Here is a 23,399-nt window from a genome sequence, read left to right as displayed (position 1 = left end):
ATCGGGAGATTTCTCAATGACTGATTGCTGTGATCACTAGAACAAAGTGCGAAAAGAGATAGGAAAGCATCATGCCTCTTTGTCTCTTTTCAGGAAGCAACATGGCCTGCATATTATAGTCAAGGACCTACCATACAGCATCCAAAACAGGTCAATTTGGTTTAAGTAGTCGGAGCTCCACCGATTGGAAACTGATGGCATAGGCAAATCATACAGTCTTAGGTAAAGTCTTGTTCGGGGCATATAGATGTATTAAAGGGGAGCTACCTCTTTTAGTCAGAGTATAGGGACCGATACAAAGAGCAGCCCTCCTTCTGGAGGACTCAACATGTTCTTCAATTACCCAGATGGCCCATTAAATCCAGTTGGTGCCATGTAACCGGCTATTTCTATGGTTCAGGAAGTGTGGACTTCCTGACGTTTTCCCTCTGGTGAGAACAGGAGTTTTGTCCCTGAGACTCCAACGGTTAGATTATATTCCTTTAAATAACACTAAGTAAAGTCATTAAAGGGGTTGGACAGAATTATAAAAAAACATGACTACTTTAATCCAGAAACAGCACCACGGATAATGCAGCTCAGCTCCATGATTGGGGTTAAGGAAGAAGCCAGCCATGTTTTTCTAACCTTGGACAACCCCTCGAGAAAACATTATCATCAGACAGCTTAATTCTGCACAACAATTCCCACATAGTCCTGATAGAAGAATTGTCAGCACCAGATTTTCCATCCAGTGACTCCATATTGTACGCTGTATGGTTCTTTTCTCTGCTACATCAGAGAGCACTTCTCTTCAGCCGCTTGCTTCATTTCTGTGAACGTTGCTGTTGCCTTCTCCTTAAGTGTGTCCACATCCATGTTCTGAATATTTTGGATATGACCAAAGATTGAGCTTTTCTCTTCCTCCTCATCTTCGTCTTCAGCCACCATTTTCTGGAGGTCTTCGGGTAGATCTATGTCATCTCCGGCCATCTGTATTTGATTATCATCCTTTTCGCTCTAGAAGAATTAATATATACATGGTCAGGGAACTCCTAGACCGATCAGCTGTGGTTGAATTGATGGGTGGACAGATGTCTTTTTTCACCCTTACTAACTATGGGGCACATTTATTAAGGCTCTGTACTGGTGGTGGATCCACCAAAGTTATGCAGAGGCGCCGGTCTCTACAGTATCTCACAAAAGTTTGTACACCCCTCACATTTTTGCAAATATTTTATTATATTTTTTTATTATGGGACAACACTGAAGATGTGACACTTTGAAGTTATGCTGGGGTTTCCGATAGGGGTTCACATAAGATTTCACAGTTTTTTATAGTCCACAGATTACATGGATCCCCACGGATGTTGAAAAGAATGGGTGTGAGAGACTCAGACGAGTGCCCAAAATGTAAGGGAGAGAATGCTGACTTATTACATTGTTTTTGGAGATGCCCCGACTGTTCAGATATTGGACAGAAATATTAGAGACTGTATATTTAATTTTGAAGGTTCAAATATTTGAAGATCCAGTAATCTGTATACTAGGGGCATTTGAACATTTGAAGTTAAACAAAAATACACGAATAGTCCTGACCAAAGTACTATTTCAAGCTAGACTCCTTATACTTAAGAATTGGGTAAAGGTAGATCCTCCGACAGTGGGACAGTGGAGAAAAGCAGTTGATAATCTGATTAAAGAAGAACGGGGGATGGAGGGCCATAGTAAAAGATTGCAAAATGTTGATGAATTATGGAAGAGATGGCTGCTTTAGGGCTGGATATTTGAGAGTTTTTTTTTTTGTTTTTTTTTTATTGCGTCCCCCCTCCCTCCTTCCCTAAGGGTGGTGGGTGGGAAATTGGGGGTTGAAAATTGTTTCCTTTAAGTATAGAATATTAATGTTTTTTGATAAATTGGAGATTGTAATTTATTGTTAATATGGAATTTTTTTATTGTGAAGTTGATATGTTAAAAATAAAAATTTAATGAAAAAAAAAAATAAGATATGACACTTTGACACAATGTAAAGTAGTCAGTGTACAGCTTGTATATGTTGAGGAGACTGAGGTCCTTTGGAGTGCAGGGGACACTCCTAAAGACCTTCTTTGACTCAGTGGTGGCATCAGCCATATTCTATGGTGTGGTTTGTTGTGGGAGCAGCTTATCTGTGGCTGGGAGACAGAAATTAGATAAGCTCATTAAGAAGGCCAGCGCTGTCCTAGGTTGCCCCCTTGATCCAGTGCAGGAGGTGGGTGACAGAAGAACTCCTAGGTGCACTAAGGAACGTTATCAGAGGTCCTTCTTCCCAGCAGCGGTTAGGATTTATAACCACCACTGTTCCCAGAAACCCAGTAGTGAATTTTTAAAGTAAATTCTGTATTATGTTTTTTCTTGTATTTTACTCTTCAATTTCTAATTACTCTTATTTTGCTCTTGTTTTGATTTTCTTCTTCTTCTTTTTCTTCTTCTTCTCCTTCGTATAACAGTGTCAATTTGGTGTGCCATTAATGTCTAAACCACTGGTGTCAATATTTTGTGTGGCCACCATTATTTTCCAGCACTGCCTTAACTCTCTTGAGCATGGGGTTCACTAGAGCTTCACAGGTTGCCACTGGAATCCTCTTCCCTCCTCCATGATGACATCACGTAGCTGGAGGATGTTAGAGACCTTGTGCTCTTCCACCCGCTGTTTGAAGATGCCCTACTGATGCTCAATAGGGTTTAGGTCTGGAGACATGTTTGGCCAGTCCAGGACCTTTACCCTCAGATTCTTTAGCAAGGCAGTGGTCATCTTGGAGGTGTGTTTGGGGTCGTTATTATGTTGGAATACTGCCCTGCAGCCCAGTTTCAGAGGGAGAGGGTCATGCTCTGCTTCAGTATGTCACAATAGATGTTGGCATTCATGGTTCCCTCAATGAACTGCAGCTCCCCACAGCTGGCAGCACTCATGCAGCCTAAACCATGACGCTCCTACCACCATGCTTGACTGTAGGCAGGACACACTTGTCTTTGTGCTCCTCACCTGGTTGCCACCACACACGCTTGACACCATCTGAACCAAATAAGTTTATCTTGGTCTCATCAGACCACAGGACAGGGTTCTAGTAATTCATGTCCTTAGTCTGTTTGTCTTCAGAAAAATCTTTGCAGGCTTTTTTGTGCATCATCTTTAGAAGAGACTTTCTTCTGGGACGACAGCCATGCAGACCAATCTGAAGCAGTGTGCGGCGTATGATCTGAGCTCTGACAGGCGGACCCCACCCCCACCCCTGTAACCTCTGCAGCAATGCTGGCAGCACTCATATAACCTCTGGATATGACGCTGAGCATGTGCACTCAACTTCATTGGTCAACCACGGCGAGGCCTGTTCTGAGTGGAACCCATCTTGTTAAACAGCTGTATGGACTTGGCCATCGTGCTGCAGCTCAGTGTCAGGGTGTTGAAAATCTTCTTATAGCCTCGGCCATTTTTATGTTGAGCAATAATTTCTTTTTTTCAGATCCTCAGAGAGTTCTTTGCCATAACGTGCCATGTTGAACTTCCAGTGACCAGTATGAGAGAGTGTGAGAGCGATAACACCAAATATAACACACCTGCCCCCCATTCATACCTGACTCCTTGTAACACTAAGAAGTCACATGACACCGGAGAGGGAAAATGGCTAATTGGGTACAATTTGGCTATTGTCACTTAGGGGTGTACTCCCTTTTCTTGCCAGCGGTTTAGACATTAATGGCAGTGTGGAGTGTTATTTTGGGGCACACGAAATGTACACTGTTATACAAGCCGTGCACTGACTGCATTACATTGCATCAAAGTGTCAGATCTTCAGTGTTGTCCCAATATAAGATATAATAAAATATTTACAAAAATGTGAGGGATGGACTCTGTGAGATACTGTACATAACCTCGGGCGGATCCACTGCCGCTTCTAAATGTAAGACAGCTTTCGAGCAGTCTTACATTTAGAGAAAAGAAATTTGTCGCAGCACAACGAAAAAAAAATGAAAATCAGAAACCTTTCTAGTGGCGGTGCCAGCAGTGTTGGGTGCCAGTCTGAAGCTCCACCATAAACACGAAATACTTGTAAGGAAACTGCAGCACTCACTTGTCTTCTGTTTCTCAAAATGTAATCACCAACACAATGCGCCGTTTCGACCTGTATGGTCTTTCTCAAGCAACAAACAGTGTGAACATAACCAGATACATATATACCCTCCCAGTGGGTCACATGACCGAATCAAATATGTTAATCATAAATCAAATATGCTAAATACATACCACCCATTTGTGTGGTCTAATTACACAGATCAAGATATGCATGTCACCATTCCATTACATATAGTGTCTTTCATAATGAAATATTAGAACCAAAAATATGTGCTTACTAAATACTCCCTGGTGGAATCCTGGTGGGCACATCTCAGAAGGCATTGTCCGGACTGCTTCGGTATACTCAGAGAGCGTGCCCATCCTGGCGTCCCTCTGTAAGCGGTGTGCAGGCGCGCCGGGCACATGTGTGTACTAAGCGCAGCGCTCCTCTGATCTCCTTGCGCCTGCGCTCTAAGCATTAAGTGTGCGCTATGGAAACCATGTAAACAATTCATTAGGGCGTAGCGCATCCAGTCACTATTGCTCCGTACCTCTGTCTGTGCTATCGCTATCCCAATCTTATATTATATTTGCCACAGCTCTAGGTAAACATTTAACCGTATCAAGCAATCATAGCATTATAACAGTAAGAGACTTTATGGCATTTTATGCTCGATTATATAATAATTATATGTCCATTTATGTGGATATGTGTCAGAATTGACCACCTTACTTATATTAGGATAATCTAGCAAATACGTGCATCTCCAATATCTCGGTCGTCGGTCAGAAGGGTTCCATAGTGGCAATAAACTTAAAGCCATTTCTGGTACATCTATAATGTTCATAGCATGATCTCTGCCATTAAACCAAGGTCCAAATACCAAAATTGAACAATGTTCTCCTTAAAACAAAGGTCTATAAGTATCTCTAGGTCATAGATAAAATTTGTTTATGGGCTCATTTAACCATTTAAGAGGTGGGACGTACCCCCCATATGTTATGTGAGGGTCGTTTCCCTCCCCCCAATCAGCACATTTTTGTCCCTGCTGGGGAACACATCCTCCCATAGTATGTGGGAGAGATGTATCCCCCCAGGACATTATACATTCAATCAGTGGGGGGTGTATCCCCCAAATTGTGGGACAACCGCCCCCCACCCTTATATAAACCAAAGTCGACTTCCCTGGTAGGGCAGACGGGCAACCCATTCCCGAGCTTACCCCCTTTTACTTACAGGTCACCTATGGGCACCATGGACTTTGTATAGCTACAATTCTATCAAAGATAGACAAGAGGCCATTATCCAAAGGGCAAGTATGTATGGTGGGAACAGCAGAAGCCATATTAGGTGGGACAATTATTCCCAATTAATCTATGTGACCCACTGGGAGGGTATATATACTGTATAAATCTGGTTATGTTCACATTGTTTGTTGCTTGAGAAAGACCATACAGGCTGAAACGTCGCATTGTGTTGGTGATGAAATTTTTTAAAAACAGAAGACAAGTGAGTGCTGCAGTTTTCTTACAAGTATTATGTGTTAATGGTGGAGCTTCCGACTGGCACCCAACACTGCTGGCACCACCACTACAAAGGTTTCTTATTTTCCAATTTTTTTTTTCATTGTGCTGCTACAATTTTTTTTTCTCTATGGCTATAACGGTCTGGTAGCATGCACACGAAACCACATTTGAACTTTTTTAAATTTTGTGGCCTGAAGTGGGAGTCTACAATTGATTCACCAAGCAAGTCAGTATATTCCAGTGAGGAGGTGACGCGAATTCTGGACGGAGTGGTGGGTGATGGTTCCTTTTTGAATAAACCTACTAAGGACTTAATTAAAAGAAAATGGGAAATGGAGATTAAACAATATATTAATTTTGAATTACACCTTTCCACCTTAAGAGAATATTATGTTGCTGAGCGGATACCGAGGGGGTTGAGAGCACACCTGAGACCTATTCTATTACCAAAGAACTCTGAATTTTGTACTAAGTTCGAACAGATATCAAATTGTTATTCTATGGACATAATACTATTGAAAGTGGAATATCTTCAAAAGGAATTAATGGAGAGTAAGAAAAGAATAGAGGGACTGAACAACAGTTGAGATCCATAATGACAACTCAGCATTTCACTACAATTAAAGAGCAATCAGATAAAGACCTCCAAGTGTATCGTGCTAACATTGAGACCTCCAAAAGACAGAAATGGTTTCGGGATCAGGACAACTACCTGAAAGGTGATATATATAAAAGAAATCCAATTTGAGGGAGGACAGAGAAGGAAAACCCAGGGACGACAGAGATTCACAAGACGCCGGGGGAAGAGGACACACAACACAGATACAGAGTCTTCCAGGGAAATGAGTGAGGATCAACGTTTTTTAGAACAGAGAATGACCCAAGGAGACAAAGACCAACCAGGAGAGGAGGACGCAAACACCATAGGAGCAAGAAACAACACTACAAGGATGACACGCTCAAGGAAACTGCCATTGGACAACAAAGGTTTAAAAGCGACTCCAAGACAACAGGAGAGGCAAGGCCAATGAAGAGGAATCAACATTGGTGGTAAATATATCATCTATTGACTTGTCCAATGTTGAACTATCTTTGCTAGAAAAGGGACTTTCTTTCTGTCCGACTACAGATATGGACTGGTTTAATTGTCAGATAGATTTACAGATATTTTTTAGGCGTATTAAGTTGCGGGTCTTCTTTGGGGATTCAGTTACTGCAAATACATCTAGTACAACTCAGGAGACCAGTGACCCTAAGATGATAAAATTGAATGATATGGGTCTACATCTTCAAAGTGATTTTCAAACTCCAGTGTTTAAAGATGCTATTAACACATATATAGATCTAGTAAAGAAAGATATAGAGGAAATCAGGCTTGATGCCAACACACATGACATTAAAAGGAACATGAGCCAAGGAGACATTAGGGCATTGAAGACACTATGCAGTAGGAAAGATATTACTATCAAAAAAGCGGATAACGGTGGGGCGATAGTTATGATGGATACTGCCAAATATGTAGCAGAGATTCAGAGACAGCTGAGTGACATAGACGTATACCGATCAGTGGACTCCAACCCCACGTTTGCCATTATGCGAAGGATGAAATTACTTATTGACAATGCTTTTGCTACTGATCTAATTGAAGATAATTTACATAGATATTTACTGGTAGAGCAACCGGTTACACCTGTACTGTATACATTACCGAAAATACATAAAAGCCTTAAGAACCCAAGCCCCCCCCCCCCCCCCCACCGGACGCCCAATAGTGTCAGGTATTAATTCAGTTTTTTCACCATTCTTGACAAATATCTGAGAAGTTACGCCATGTCAGACAAGTCATATGTGAGGGACACTACCGACTTTCTTAAGAAATTGCAAACATTACAATATGAGGAGGGACAATCCCTTTTTTTTTTTTACGTTGTGAGTCTTTATACGAGCATTGACCATGTGAAGGGTCTAGGAGCTGTAGAATGGGCCTTTTATAAGGTCAAAGTTGAGGAAAATCTGTCAATTTATCCTTTTCCCTATTGGAGGTAGTACTTACCTGTAACTATTTCTTATTTGAAGATACATTCTATGTCCAGCAGCAGGAGACCGCAATGGGTTCTAATGTGGCCCTGACTTATGCAAATATATACATGAGTAGGTTTGAGGAGACTTTTGTATACCCATCTGGCCTCTTCACATTTGTGAGGGGCTGTATGAGGTATATAGACAACATTTTTTTCATATGGACAGGAACACTGGAGGTAGTAGCTTCACACACCCTAGAACGGGTAAAAAATATCAGCTATGGGGTATGTAATTTATGTACTGCAATGTCCCTGTGGATTACTATCCCTGTGGATTACTATACTAGACATAATGTCTCCCAACTTCTGTTTCGCGTGATTGATGGGGTATCTTCCCAAAGAAGAGGAGGCGATAGAGAAAGACTATTGAAAAGGTTGGAATTAAGGTGGATTTTTGAGTTACAAACACTTGAACCTAAAGGCCTTAACAGGGAATTTAAAGTTGGCTCACTTTATTGAACCAGACAGTATTATGTTTTCTTCCTCATTTGATAAGACTATTATACCTAGTCCTAGTACTGGATATGTTTTTATTGAAGTAATGTACCCAGCCCTATTTGGTTATGTTTGATGAATTAATACTTAATGCACTGATGATGGAACCTGGGGGCATAGTCTGAGAAAGGATTTCCTTTTTGGACTGCTTATACTTTGCGGTAGCTATGCTAGGAAATAAGCGTAAAGTGTACGCATTTATATGATACCTCTGTCTGTTTTTGTTATATATTTACATATCTGAAAAGTCCAAGGTCAGGTGGGACCTACTAGTGGCATAGATTAATTGGAAATAATTGTCCCACCTAATATGGCCTCTGCTGTTCCCACCATACATACTTGCCCTTTGGATAATGGCCTCTTGTCTATCTTTGATAGAATTGTAGCTATACAAAGTCCACGGTGCCCATAGGTGACTATAGGGCTGGTATGAATGGGACGGACCTGTCTGGGAGAGGGGGTAAGCCCGGGAACGGGTTGCCCCTGTGCCCTACCAGGGAAGTCAACTTTGGTTGATATAAGGGTGGGGGGCGGTTCTCCCACAATTTGGGAGATACGTCCCCCACTGATTGAATGTATAATGTCCTGGGTGATACATCTCTCCCACATACTATAGGGCAGGCATCCTCAAACTGCGGCCCTCCAGCTGTTGTAAAACTACAACTCCCACAATGCCCTGCTGTAGGTGGATACCTGTAGGCTGTTCGGGCATGCTGGGAGTTGTAGTTTTGTAACAGCTGGAGGGCCGCAGTTTGAGGATGCCTACTATAGTGGGATGTGTTCCCCAGCAGGGACAAAAGTGTGCTGATTGGGGGGAGGCAAATGACCCTCACATAACATATGTGGGGTACGTCCTGTAGCTGGCCAGCTAAGACCTGTCCTAGGTTGCTAGTATAGCTTATATGTGTATACAGCTAAACCTGCCAATAGCCTTAATACAGTTCTTATGTTTATGTGTTAAAGACAAAAGCTGATTTATTTACTGTGATATCATGTTTTGGATGTCATATAACTGTTATATTTTGTGTTCACAGAAGCAGAAAAAGATAATATGCCTTTAAAATTAATTTTGTAATGTAAGGTAAACTCAGTGACACAGCAGAAACAACAGAAAGCATAGTGTCAATCTGTTGTTGCTGGGCAGAAGTCTAGACCAATCACAGCCAGCTTCTAACACAGAAAGAGTTTTAACCAATCACAGCCAGCCTCACACACAGCCTGTCTGGGAATTCCCCCAGCTCCTGCTGCTAGAATCATTATTCACTAGAGACAGGAGCTGAAGAAACATTCATTCCACTGAGAGCTGAGTTTTATCGGAACAAGAGGCCAATATAGGTATTTAAAACAGTGATATAATGTTTATATTGTTAGTATTGTGTTTAGAACTGTATACTGAACTAGATATATATGTGTTTACTTACAGTTCCACCAATTGCAACCATACAAATTGCAAGCTACAAATTGCAACTATACAATTGCAAGCATTCAGATTCCATTTTGCAATCCAAATTACATACACCCATACCAGATCATGCTCAACCAATCTGCAAATAGTCACTGCTAACTGCATACTGCAAGTAGAACTATTAGTTAGACCTCAGATTTACCTCTCAGAGAGATCATAAAGTGCTTAAATGACTTAAAGTGACATTACAGATACTGAAGAGAGAAACATATCCACCATTTTATGTTGAATGACAAGATTGAACAGTTGGACCACCATCTTATGCATACCGCCATTTTGTGATATCTTTCCAACACGTGTTTTCTACATGGACTATCTGCTGTGGAGGCGGCAGTGATATATATGAAGAAAAGTTGAAGTTAATAAAGAAGTTATTTCAAGCATTTGGTGTGCTCTTTAAACCTACTGTTTCCATAGAAAGGTGCTACAGGAATTACAGAGTAATAGACAGTCTGGTTAGACTAAAAGTCAGAGATATCAAAATTCTTCTAATGCCACAGCGCAAAAGGCACTTCATAGTGCTGCGCCTGCCACACGTCCCACCTCTTAAATGGTTAAATGAGCCCATAAACAAATTTTATCTATGACCTATGGACTATAGAGATACTTATAGAAATTTGTTTTGAGGAGACCATTGTTCAATTTTGGTATTTGGACCTTGGTTTAATGGCAGAGATCATGCTATGAACATTATAGATGTACCAGAAATGGCTTTCAGTTTATTGCCACTATGGAACCCTTCTGACAGACGACCGAGATATTGGAGATGCACGTATTTGCTAGATTATCCTAATATAAGTAAGGTGGTCAATTCTGACACATATCCACATAAATGGACATATAATTATTATATAATCGAGCATAAAATGCCATAAAGTCTCTTACTGTTATAATGCTATAATTGCTTGATACGGTTAAATGTTTACCTAGAGCTGTGGCAAACATAATATAAGATTGGGATAGCGATAGCACAGACAGAGGTGCGGAGCAATAGTGACTGGATGCGCTACGCCCTAATGAATTGTTTACATGGTTTCCATAGCGCACACTTAATGCTTAGAGCGCAGGCGCAAGGAGATTAGAGGAACGTCTCGCTTAGTACACACATGTGCCCGGCGCGCCTGCACACCGCTTACAGAGGGACGCCAGGATGAGCGCGCTCTCTGAGTATACCGAAGCAGTCCGGACAATGCCTTCTGAGATGTGCCCACCAGGATTCCACCAGGGAGTATTTAGTAAGCACATATTTTTGGTTCTAATATTTCATTATGAAGGACACTATATGTAATGGAATGGTGACATGTATATCTTGATCTGAGTAATTAGACCACACAAATGGGTGGTATGTATTTAACATATTTGATTTATAATTAACATATTTGATTCGGTCATGTGACCCACTGGGAGGGTATATATATATCTGGTTATGTTCACACTGTTTGTTGCTTGAGAAAGACCATACAGGTCGAAACGGTGCATTGTGTTGGTGATTACATTTTGAAAAACAGAAGACAAGTGAGTGCTGCGGTTTCCTTACAAGTATTAAGTCTTAGATTTAGACCATTTTCTACACCTAAAACAGGCATAAAAAATGATGAATGAGATAGTCCTGCCGGCCCAGCCCCTTAGTCACCCACACCATGCCCACTTTTTTAGACCTGGCGTGAGGGGGAAAAGCTGCAGATTGCGGCGTAAAGGACCTTTACGCCCTATGTTACTATAACAATAAGACTCCAGACAATTTCCACATTACCCTCCCTAAATCCAGCCCTGTGTTTTAGGCAAAGCAAAAAAAAAATATTTTTTCCCTTTAGAAATTTTCTCCAATAGGCCTCCATTTTTAAAACCTTCTCAATGACATACAGGCCTTGTTGCCCATAGTAACCAATCAGAGCCCAGCTTCATATTTCTGGAGCAGTTTGAGAACTGAAAGCTGAGAGGCTGATTGGTCGTTATGAGCAACAAGGCTTGTTTACATGTTTTGAAAAAAAACTACCATTTTGCTAATCTGGCTCCACCTGACAAGGAGTCACCCAGAATTTGTGGGTAACTTCATTGGGGGAGAACTTCATTCTAAAAACTAGTGTAAAGTAGAACTGGCTTAGTTGCTCATAGTAGCCAATCAGATTCAACCTTTCATTTTCTAAAGGAGCTCTGAAAAACGAAAGTGGGAATCTGATTGGTTGCTATGGGTCACTAAACCAGTTTTCCTTTACACCAGTTTCGATCAATCTCCTTTATTGTTCCATTGAATAAATGCTACTACATTGGGTCGTAACCAAATTAACCCCATACCTGTGGTAATCTGTATTTTTCCCTTAAATGTACCCGCACTGTGGCTCTTTCTGCTTTTCTCTGATTAAACTTGGCATCTCTTTCCATCCTACAAGACAAACAGAACAGTATTGTTAAACCCACACAGAAAATTATTTCACAGTGAGGGAGCCTTCTGTCCATCGATTGTATAATGTCCAGCACCAGGGGCTGCCTGAACCAGCTGACTGGAGGGGGTTCATTCCGGGCTTCAGACGCCAACAGATCTCATATTGATGACATATCCTGAGGACTCTGACATCACTGTGTTTATTGTTCCTGTACTGTGACATCACTGTGTTTATTATCTCTGTACTATGACATCAGTGTGTTTATTATCCTGTACTGTGACATCAATGTCTTCATTATCCCTGTACTGTGACATCACTGTGTTTATTATCCCAGTACTGTGACATCACTGTGTTTATTATCCCTGTACTGTGACATCACTGTGTTTATTATCCCAGTACTCTGACATCACTGTGTTTATTATTTCTGTACTGTGACATCACTGTGTTTATTATCCCTGTACTGTGACATCACTGAGTTTATTATCCCTTACACACAAATAATGTGGCATTGTGCATTGGGGCTATACAGGGAGTGCAGAATTATTAGGCAAGTTGTATTTTTGAGGATTAATTTTATTATTGAACAACAACCATGTTCTCAATGAACCCAAAAAACTCATTAATATCAAAGCTGAATATTTTTGGAAGTAGTTTTTAGTTTGTTTTTAGTTTTAGCTATTTTAGGGGGATATCTGTGTGTGCAGGTGACTATTACTGTGCATAATTATTAGGCAACTTAACAAAAAACTAATATATACCCATTTCAATTATTTATTTTTACCAGTGAAACCAATATAACATCTCAACATTCACAAATATACATTTCTGACATTCAAAAACAAAACAAAAACAAATCAGTGACCAATATAGCCACCTTTCTTTGCAAGGACACTCAAAAGCCTGCCATCCATGGATTCTGTCAGTGTTTTGATCTGTTCACCATCAACATTGCGTGCAGCAGCAACCACAGCCTCCCAGACACTGTTCAGAGAGGTGTACTGTTTTCCCTCCTTGTAAATCTCACATTTGATGATGGACCACAGGTTCTCAATGGGGTTCAGATCAGGTGAACAAGGAGGCCATGTCATTAGATTTTCTTCTTTTATACCCTTTCTAGCCAGCCACGCTGTGGAGTACTTGGACGCGTGTGATGGAGCATTGTCCTGCATGAAAATCATTTTTTTCTTACCTTGAAGACTTCTTCCTGTACTACTGCTTGAAGAAGGTGTCTTCCAGAAACTGGCAGTAGGACTGGGAGTTGAGCTTGACTCCATCCTCAACCCGAAAAGGCCCCACAAGCTCATCTTTGATGATACCAGCCCAAACCAGTACTCCACCTCCACCTTGCTGGCGTCTGAGTCGGACTGGAGCTCTCTGCCCTTTACCAATCCAGCCACGGGCCCATCCATCTGGCCGATCAAGACTCACTCTCATTTCATCAGTCCATAAAACCTTAGAAAAATCAGTCTTGAGATATTTCTTGGCCCAGTCTTGACGTTTCAGCTTGTGTGTCTTGTTCAGTGGTGGTCGTCTTTCAGCCTTTCTTACCTTGGCCATGTCTCTGAGTATTGCACACCTTGTGCTTTTGGGCACTCCAGTGATGTTGCAGCTCTGAAATATGGCCAAACTGGTGGCAAGTGGCATCTTGGCAGCTGCACGCTTGACTTTTCTCAGTTCATGGGCAGTTATTTTGCGACTTGGTTTTTCCACACGCTTCTTGCGACCCTGTTGACTATTTTGAATGAAACGCTTGATTGTTCGATGATCACACTTCAGAAGCTTTGCAATTTTAAGAGTGCTGCATCCCTCTGCAAGATATCTCACTATTTTTGACTTTTCTGAGCCTGTCAAGTCCTTCTTTTGACCCATTTTGCCAAAGGAAAGGAAGTTGCCTAATAATTATGCACACCTGATATAGGGTGTTGATGTCATTAGACCACACCCCTTCTCATTACAGAGATACACATCACCTAATATGCTTAATTGGTAGTAGGCTTTTCGAGCCTATACAGCTTGGAGTAAGACAACATGCATAAAGAGGATGATGTGGTCAAAATACTCATTTGCCTAATAATTCTGCACTCCCTGTATTACACCAGTAACATCACTAGTTGTGTTATCCCTGTATTGTGATATTACTATGTGCATTACCCCTATTCTGGGAAATCTCTGTGCATGTATATATAGGCTATGGCTTCTAGAGAGGGGTCGTTGATCCAGGGAGTTATTTTGATTGCCTGATTGGAGTCGGGAGGGAATTTTTTATTCCCCTAAAGTGGGGAAAATTGGCTTCTACCTCACAGGTTTTTTTTTTGCCTTCCTCTAGATCAACTTGCAGGATAACAGGCCGAACTGGATGGACAAATGTCTTTTTTCGCTGTTATTGCTGTGACTTCGAGTTAAATTTAGAAAAAAGGAAAACTAGTCTGTTTTGTTTTTTTTAAATAGCTCAAAGTGCAACTAAAATAAGTTTTTAAATCGAGTCTCTGTTCAGTTACAGTCATTGTGATATAGGAGATATATTGTTTATGGTAGACGGGGCTAGGCTAGATGCTGTGGTGTAGGTTAGTTGCTTAATCTTTTTTTTTTTTCATAATTTTTTTATTTTATATGTTGTGCCCTCTATGACATCATACATTTAACATTTTATTTTTTTATTTTACTAGTCCAGATTTCTCCTGTATCTGGGGCTGACATTTTAGCTCCAGTTACACAGGGGGACACAGCTTCCTGACATGCATTGTAGTGCTCATCTGGGTCTGCTAAGACCCAACAGATCATGCAGTTACCCAGGACTTGGTAATCATGTGACAGTAAATACCTATCCCTGGCTTCTCTCTGGGAGCCCGGCTGTCACTGCATGTCTGCAAGGATAAACAAGGACCACTTGGACATATGAATTCTATGTACAGGTTAATCATCCCTTCACCATATGTATTATTCCAGTGCTGTAACATCACGTTGTGCATATCCGCAGCAAATGGCAATTCAGCTCATTTGTTTACATGCCATTAAATGTAAAGTGCCTCTATATGGTTGCATCAGTTTATATTCACTGATTGTAAACCTGATGTTTAATTTTGGGAGATAATATAATTTTTTATTGTTCATATGAAAAATTTCCATACCTAGAATATTCTGTGATAATAATAAAAAAATGAATGCAAAAATTCACTTTCACACCTGTCGTACCAAAAAGAGAGATAAAAACTGCAAAAAATGCCTTAATCATATTTACTAAGGATCATGCTATAGGGAAGTCCTCTTTAAAAAAATTGTCATTTGGGCAGAGGCCAAGCTCTCTCAGTGTTTGCCAGGGTTTAAGGAGAAGTTAAGCACTGGAACAGAATACACTCCGGACCCAGCAAGTGCAGCCCATGAACCCAAGTCGTGTTTAACTTTCTTCTCAAGTTTTTATCTGCACAAACAAAATGCACAGTTTTTGCCAAGTATCTCAATGTGTAACCAGAAGCTGGGTGATGGCTCCAGCCTGGATTTCTACACCGTGCAGTGCTGAGGGCACATTTCTGTCTCAGCGATCAGAGATGGTGGCTTCAGATTAGTATTACATGGCAACTAAGGCGTAGCAGTTGTGTAGTACCTTGAAGACTTAGGGGACCCTAATGGTCCCACTGTCCCTAGGACTAGAGATAAGGCACGATTGTTAGGACACTGTTTCACATGTTGCATTAGAGCCCATTAAAGTGAACAGAGTGGTCAGTTATGTCTGGCTGCCTTGAGGAGGAACCATTCTCTGCAGCAGCTTCCGCTCTTGCTCCTAGAAGGGGGTTCTGAGTATTATCTGGTCATAGAAAGGAATAATCACAAGAAGAAGGATTAGGACATAAGGAAACTGGCCTAACAGGTAAAGCGAAGCACCTAAGTAGCAATAATCATATTAATCACCATGATCCAATTTCTTCAGCCAAACAAAGTCTGAGAACCAAGATCCTTTAATGATATGTAGATAAAACCAGCTTCGTACAGTTCTGGATGTAAAGCCTATGTGGTCTATGAGCCATGAACATGCACGTGACGGGTACCTCGCAGCCACAACATATGATGGTGTTATATAAACCAGCACGTTCTAGAGTCAGTGTTTCCTATCCTATCTGTGGTCAGAACATCAAGCTTTTCAGTATTGCACACATGGATCTTCACAATGGAAGAAGTTGGAGCACCAGTAGCATACCAAACCACAGGAGAAAAAACGTGAGGCTCACGGTGGGCCGATGGGTGCAATAGCTCATGTACTCATGGTTAGCAGTTGCCTCCATGGGCTGGCGTACAGTGGATGGGAAGACAGCACGAAATCCTCCGGGGCACTCTCGGTTGCAGGGAACACCAGCCAGATGGAAGTTGAGGTGCCCTTGATGGTAATTGGTGTTAGGTGCTTTTGCGGCTGGGCCCCTGGTTCGTGACGCCAGCACCGTTAAGTGCAAAGGTTGAGAGTAGTAGTAGTAAGAATGAGGAGTCGGTTGTTGTAAACCAGTTGAAGATTTACTAAAAGTCAATAGTCTCTGGACAGTTGGTACAGTTCATCAATGGAAAGCGTTTTGTATGGCATAAATAATAATAAGTTCACTAGTAATCCTATTATCAGGTAGTGGCAGTTGTCAATAGAGAGATTCTTCTAATGCTGATACTTTACAGGCAAACTGAAGATTTACTTTAAGTTCCCACCTTAGCACTCTGGTACTGAATATGACATTTGCTTACTTTATATTTTGAGTTATCCAATAAGGCCGTCCCCCTCGCAGCAGGCAAACACTTCTGCCACATCATTTGCAGGATACTATTCTGAAAAGGTTTTGATTTTTCCACTATGACCCAGAAGGCTTGTGTAATGGATAAGGACAATTCTGCGCACTAACTGTCCATTTGTGTCCTGGCACTCGGAAAGTTGGTCTCAGGCACTGGTGCTAATGAGGTCCATAAGCTGAGTTTAGCTGTTACTCTGACTAGTCCCATTTACACACATATGTGGACGCTGCACACCTAGAACCTAATACGTCATCCCTTGCCTATAGATAAACCCATGTAAGGGTACGTCCAACTTTCAGGTTTCCTGATGCAATTTTGGAAGCCAAAATCAAGAGTAGACCTTCAAAGGAGACAAAATATAAAGGAGAGATATGACTTCTCTTTTTGAATTCACTCGTGGCTGTACTCTAAATGTATTCAGGATCAGAGGTACAGGTGCAAGAGCATTTTAAAGGGAACCTGCACATGCTGATATTACACTTTTAGCTATTTACATTACCTTATGAATACAAGCATGTTGTCCCCGATGCCTCCTTTCATCTGTTTTTCCGTTTCATGGTTGTTGGGAAAATGAACTTTATATCTTGCTCCCACCATATGCTAATGATCACCTTGAAGTAACGGATGCTGGCGCTTGTATCCTCCAGGTCTCTGTTGCCACACCTAAATCCTGCTTCTCACTCCATAATTGATTCTTCCCAGCAGTGGCCACGTCATCCTCTTGCATCACAACATCTTGCTCGCATCTGGTTTCAACACACTTCTGCACATGCGCTAGTCAAGGGAGAGAGCACACCTACAATGGTGAAACACATGACTTCTCCTCAGTGGTCCAGAAGTCGGCGTGTGCCTTTGCGAGTTATGAGCGAGATGTTGAGATGCAAGAAGATGATGTTGCGACTGCTGGGAAGTATCTATCATAGGGTGGGAAGCATGACTTGGACACTACAACCATGACCTGGAGGATGCAAGTGCCAACCTTCTTGAGATCAAGATGATCATTAGCATTTGGTGGGAGCAAGATTGCATTTTCTCAACAACCATGAAGCAGAAAAACAGAAGAAATTAGGCATTGGGGCCAACATGCTTGTATTCATAAGGTAATGTTCATAGCTAATAGTGGAATATTGGAATGACAGGTTCCCTTTAAATCGCTCAACACATCTAATTATAACAAGTGGTTTCTTCAACATCAGCACAAAATGCCCTTTTAATAACTACTGTCTTACAGTATATTCAACACCTTCATGTACTTTGTGGAGCATCCTTTTCCTGTGATGACCTGCTGCAAACGTGATGGATAGCCAGACACTAGCCTCTGATAGGGGCTACGGCCTCCAGTTCACTAATTTTCTTGGGTTTGCATGTTGAAATCCTCTTCTGCAAATTCCATCAAAGTTCAAGTCAGGTGACTGTGATAGGCCACTCCACAATCCTTCAGGACTTCTTCTGAAAGAAAGCCTTGGTGGACTTTAAGGTATCCTTGGGATCAATTTCCTGTTGTAATGTCTAATGGTGCCCAAACTTCAGCTTCCTCACAGAAGGCTTGAAATATTGTCCTCAGGTTTCCTTGATTGAATGTATTTCCACAGAACATAATTCAGAAGCTTCTGTGGTTTATTTATGTTTTTTAGCATATTGGGGACCACTTCTCTTGTGCTTTTGGGTCAGAGACCTTCAACATTTAGTGTGCACCTTAATGTGCAAATTGAAACCTCAGTGCCTACAGCCACCAAAACTTACTGCAGGTCTTTTGCAGTCACTCAAACGTTTTTTACCACTTGCCTACGCAGGAATCTGGTGGCAGCCATGATAGTTTCCTCTTCCGGCCATGTCCAGGCTGTGTTATTCAACCCTTTCATGATACAAGCACCCTAAGTACATAGTACTATGTACTGTTATGACCTGCTGCAAATGCAATACATACCCAGACACCAGTTTCTGGCAACATTCCTGAGGAATCTTAGCCCATTCCTCATGGGCAAAGACCTCCGATTCACTAATAGTTATGGGCCTGTATCCTGTAACCACCTTCTACAAATCCCACCAAAGATTATCTATGGGGTTTAAGTCAAGCAACTGTGATAGGCCACTCCATAATCTTCCAGTACTTATTCTGAAACCAAGCTTGGATGGTATGTTTGAAATCATTGTCCTGTTGGAAGGTTCAATGATGCCCAAGTTTTAGTTTCCTCACAGAAGGCATGATGTTTTCTCCTAGGATATCCTGATACATAAGTCTATCTTGCCCTGTGCAGAGGAAGCAAAACCACCCTAGAGCATCACTGAGTCACTGCCATGCTTAGGCAGGGTATTCTTTTCAGGGTATGCTTCATTCTTCCTCCTCCAGCCATACCATTGATCCATAGGCCAGCTTTTTTATATATATATATAGTTTTGAGCATACTGGAGCCAACTTTTCTTGTGTTTTTGGGTCAGTAGCGGAGTATGTCTTGGAGTTTGGGCATGGAGACATTCAACGTTCAGTTTGCACCTCATTTGCAAACTAAAACCTCAGTCCCTACTGCCACAAATTCTTGCTGCAGGTCTTCTGTTGTCACTGGAAGGTTTTTGTCTCCTCAAGAATCTGATGGCAGTCGGTGGTAGCTTCCTGTTTCATTTGGCCTGTGGTTTTCAGGGACTATTGGTAGCAGATTCTCTGGAAATTAAATTTCAGCCTAGCAGTGTCCATGGAATATGGTTAAGACACAGAGGGCAAAAAGCGCACACGCAGACCAGACCAAACATAGATCCTTCATGGATCATGGACATCTTCACGGATAAACCACTGACCATCTTGCTATGGTTGTCATCACGGAAGTCTGATAAAGGCCTAAACCATATTTCTAACATGCAATCAAACATCACAGTCAACAAATGCTTAGCCAGTCCAGATATTTGATGTGTTTTTTTCTGAAGCACCCCTGATGCAACTAATGAGGCTCTTGAGGCAACATCTAACTTGAAAATGTGTGCTCTTATGAAAAGAAGAAGAATCCCAGATCACCTCTGTTGAAAGCCCATAATCACCCATGTGCAGGGAAGCATGAAAGTGCCACACAGGGCATTAGGATGAGATCTATTGCTAGCCTTCTCCCAAAGGAGGTCCCACCAGCCCCTAAACCTACAAATTAGTAGTGCCTACAACATAAAGAACCAATAGCATCCACTCACCAAAGCTTAGGAAGGCCTGTCTGTGCCCTGTCTAGGCTCCCACTCAAGTATCACCTAGGGTTCAAATGTCTTGGTGATTTCCTCAGAAGGGAGCACCAAAAAGGCAAGAAACCAGATCCACACTCCATAAGATCTTCAAGAGTAGCAGCACAGTGGAATGGCAGCCTAAAAATTGCCAGAAAGCTTGGACCCGATTACTGAAATATTTGCTCAAGTGGGTCTTCTATACATACAGTAAGTGAGTTTAGAATGCCCAATAGGTTAGCACGTGGGGACAAGATGACCCTTGAACCTTCAAATAACCCAACTAGAGATGAGCAAATAGATTTTTTAGGATCAAAATTCAGCATGAATTCTAACAAACATGAAGTCTGGTTTGTTAGAATCAGAATTTCTTGAGATTTGATTCATGAGAATTTTGGAAATTTTCTCATCTCTCTACTCAACCTCCAGGCATCAATCAGGTGATCCCGAGTTTCCTACCGGTGGCACCAGTGGGCGTCATTGGGTCAAAACATTCGGGGCTTGAGCCCCAGATGTTTTGACCAATGCCCCAAATAATTGCTGGCACTGGCAGGGCCGGCTGGCGCTCTGACTCTCCTGCGCTACACCGGCCTCGCCGCTCACATATATTTAACTCTAAACTATAATCCTAATCTGCCTGCAGACTTAACTTTTAACTCGAAATCAGCCGCTCATCTCATTACTAGATTCTTAGCTCCGGTAACAGCAGGCAGTGCAGGCGGCGCTCGCTCACTGATGTCAGGCGCCTGCTCCTCCCACTAGGGGGCGCAGGCGCGTGACGTCAGTGAGTGAGCACCGCCCGCACTTCCTGTTACTGGAGCTGACTAGCAGAGAGTAAGATAAAGACTAGAGATGAGCGCTGATTTAAACTTAAAGCTAAAGTTGCAGGATATGGATTAGGATTACAGTTTAAAATGTTAATGTACACTCCTGTGAGCGGCGGGGAGGGGGATCTGTGGATGGCACTGTTATGGGGAGGGGTATCTGTGGATGGCACAGTTATGGGGAGGGGGATCTGTGGATGGCACTGTTATGGAGAGGGAGATCTGTGGAGGGCACTGTTATGGGGAAGGGGATCTGTGGATGGGACTGTTGTGGGGAGGGGGATCTGTGGATGGCACAGTTATGGGGAGGGGGATCTGTGGATGGCACTGTTATGGGGATGGGGATCTGTGGATGGCCCTGTTATGGGGAGGGGGATCTGTGGAGGGCACTGTTATGGGGAGGGGGATCTGTGGATGGCACTGTTATGGGGAGGGGGATCTGTGGATGGCACTGTTATGGGGAGGGGGATCTGTGGATGGCACTGTTATGGGGAGGGGGATCTGTGGATGGCACTGTTATGGGAGGGGGATCTGTGGATGGCACTGTTATGGGAGGGGGATCTGTGGAGGGCACTGTTATGGGGAGGGGGATCTGTGGATGGCACTGTTATGGGGAGGGGGATCTGTGGGGTTGTCCAGACGGCTAGGCCCTTCACTGTAGTTATTAACCCCATTCAGCACTCCCCCATTCACTGAAGGGGGACTGCGGAAAGGGGTTAATAATAACTACTGTAAGGGGCCCCCCCGAGGTGGCAATGAGGGCGTGGCTTCACATGGGTTTGTGCCCTGGATGTCTTCATACCCTACCAACGCCCCTGGGTGGCACATTAACCAGCCTGTGTCCACAAAGGTGTAAAGAATGGACCTGCTCAGTCCAAATGGCCCCCATGATATCTACTGATAAATAGACATGGACTGGCCTTAAACCACCTCTTTCATCTTGCCCCTTCCCTCCTCCTATTGTGCGACACAACCCACATACTGTAGTGACAATTTCTGTACTTCCTGTCCTCTCCACTAGTTGGGCCCTGTAACAATGGCATATCCTACATCTAACTTAATTGGTGAGTACTATGAAAGGTTATATATAATGAGTGGAGCATGACTTATTTCATGGGTTATTGATTTACACCTGTATGCTGTGCAAATGTAGCAGAGCTGAATTTGTCAGTTAACGTTCTATGGCTAAAGATCTCTGTAGTTAGATAATATAGCCCCGTGTACAGCAGTGCAAAGTAAAACCACAAATGACACATCAATATATGGCAACCTTCTGAAATAACAGAGATGATTCATTTCAACAATGCAAATCACAAATGGTATTTCAAATGCAGCTACAAAGTATCACTGGCGGCCCCTAAAGAAGTGTAACCTTCAGATGGCAACGATCAAATTTGATAAAGTACTTACAATATTTTTAGTAAATTTTATGGAACGCTTCTTGTAGTCTTAATGTAGACCATTGTTAATGTTCATTTACATGTACAAAGTGGCCATAAAAATAGTTCCGATGTAGAAGGCACTGCTTTGTTATTTGATTTTGTTGGCAATATCGCAGAATAATAAATTCAACTACTACATTTGTATATGGCTCATACTCACTGCTCCTCTACTAGTTGCCTCTGATACTCCTCATACTCTTCCCGGGTCATCCCTTGGGCAGCTGCCGGGTCAGACACATCACCCCCTTCTTTCTTCTCCTCGCTTGATTCTCCAAATCCAAAACTCTTCAAGGGGTTGCCCACCATGCTCTTGATTAAGAACGCCATGTCGCTGCCTATCCCACCATACAGACAGAACAGGAATAGAGTCAGGCAGGGGAGATGTATGCAGCAGTACCAGCTGGTCAAGGGCACACTGTCACCGGGAACTATATGCCAAAAATGGTTTGTCAGCCATAATCTGGATTAGCGGTTGAACTGCTACGGACTGAGGCAGATGGTTCAGATTACTTCAAAAATCATTAGATGCAGCTGCCTACTTTCCATAATAATACCTTAAGCTAATTTCTAATCAAAGTGTATGATATCCAAGGAGGACTTTTAAAGTTGCAGATTTCATTCACAAAATAAAATGTAAAAAAATGAATTTTAATATAAATTTTATCTGAACATCTAAAAATTCTTGCCCTTGGCTTGACCTCTGCTGTTCAGCAGTTGCATAGGCCTTTTGCACTCATAACAGGCTTTGGGATCTGCCCTACTGTAACTCCATTTGCCTCTGATCTTCTGTTAGCTCCCATAGGAATACGGTATCGCACTGGATGCTATGTTGCAGAGGTATTCTCATGGAATGGTGGGAGTTGTAGTCTTACATCAGCTGGTGAGCCACAGATTGGAGATTCCTGCTCTGGTCTAATCTTCTGAACCAATCATGGTGGACCAGGAGAACTAGTTGCTGAGCAGTGTTTGTTGTCTTGCAATACATCTTTTAGGCTGAAGGCAAATTCCAGTTTGTAGCCGACCATGCATCCTTTTTCCAAATGGACCAGGTAGTCACTCATTACACAAGTGGCATAAATACTTCTCATTTCTAGGACCCCAACTTCTCACGAAATGCAGCATCCCCTAATTTCCATTCAGTGGA

The 23,399-nt window shown here is 42.2% G+C and overlaps 1 protein-coding gene across 2 annotated transcripts; it reads right to left on the bottom strand.

Annotated features, from left to right (window-relative positions):
• Positions 1–395: 395 nt before the first annotated feature.
• CPLX4 (complexin 4) lies at positions 396–22,582 on the bottom strand. 2 transcript variants are annotated; one of them, XM_044292654.1, is made up of 3 exons: positions 22,416–22,582; positions 11,939–12,026; positions 396–999 (listed from the first exon to the last, which is right to left on the bottom strand). In XM_044292654.1, exons 1-3 carry the CDS (start codon positions 22,580–22,582, stop codon positions 772–774), a joined length of 483 nt encoding a protein of 160 aa, XP_044148589.1. In that variant the 3' UTR covers positions 396–771. The 2 variants fall into 2 exon arrangements, with proteins under 2 accessions (XP_044148589.1, XP_044148590.1); XM_044292655.1 differs by lacking the exon at positions 22,416–22,582 and adding an exon at positions 17,291–17,459.
• Between the last annotated feature and the right edge of the window lie 817 nt (positions 22,583–23,399).

This window comes from Bufo gargarizans, chromosome 1, assembly GCF_014858855.1.
Source record: "Bufo gargarizans isolate SCDJY-AF-19 chromosome 1, ASM1485885v1, whole genome shotgun sequence".
In the NCBI taxonomy this organism is placed as follows: domain Eukaryota; kingdom Metazoa; phylum Chordata; class Amphibia; order Anura; family Bufonidae; genus Bufo; species Bufo gargarizans.
The sequence above is the reverse complement of the archived record's forward strand: the minus strand, read 5'-3'. Positions and strand labels throughout refer to the sequence as shown.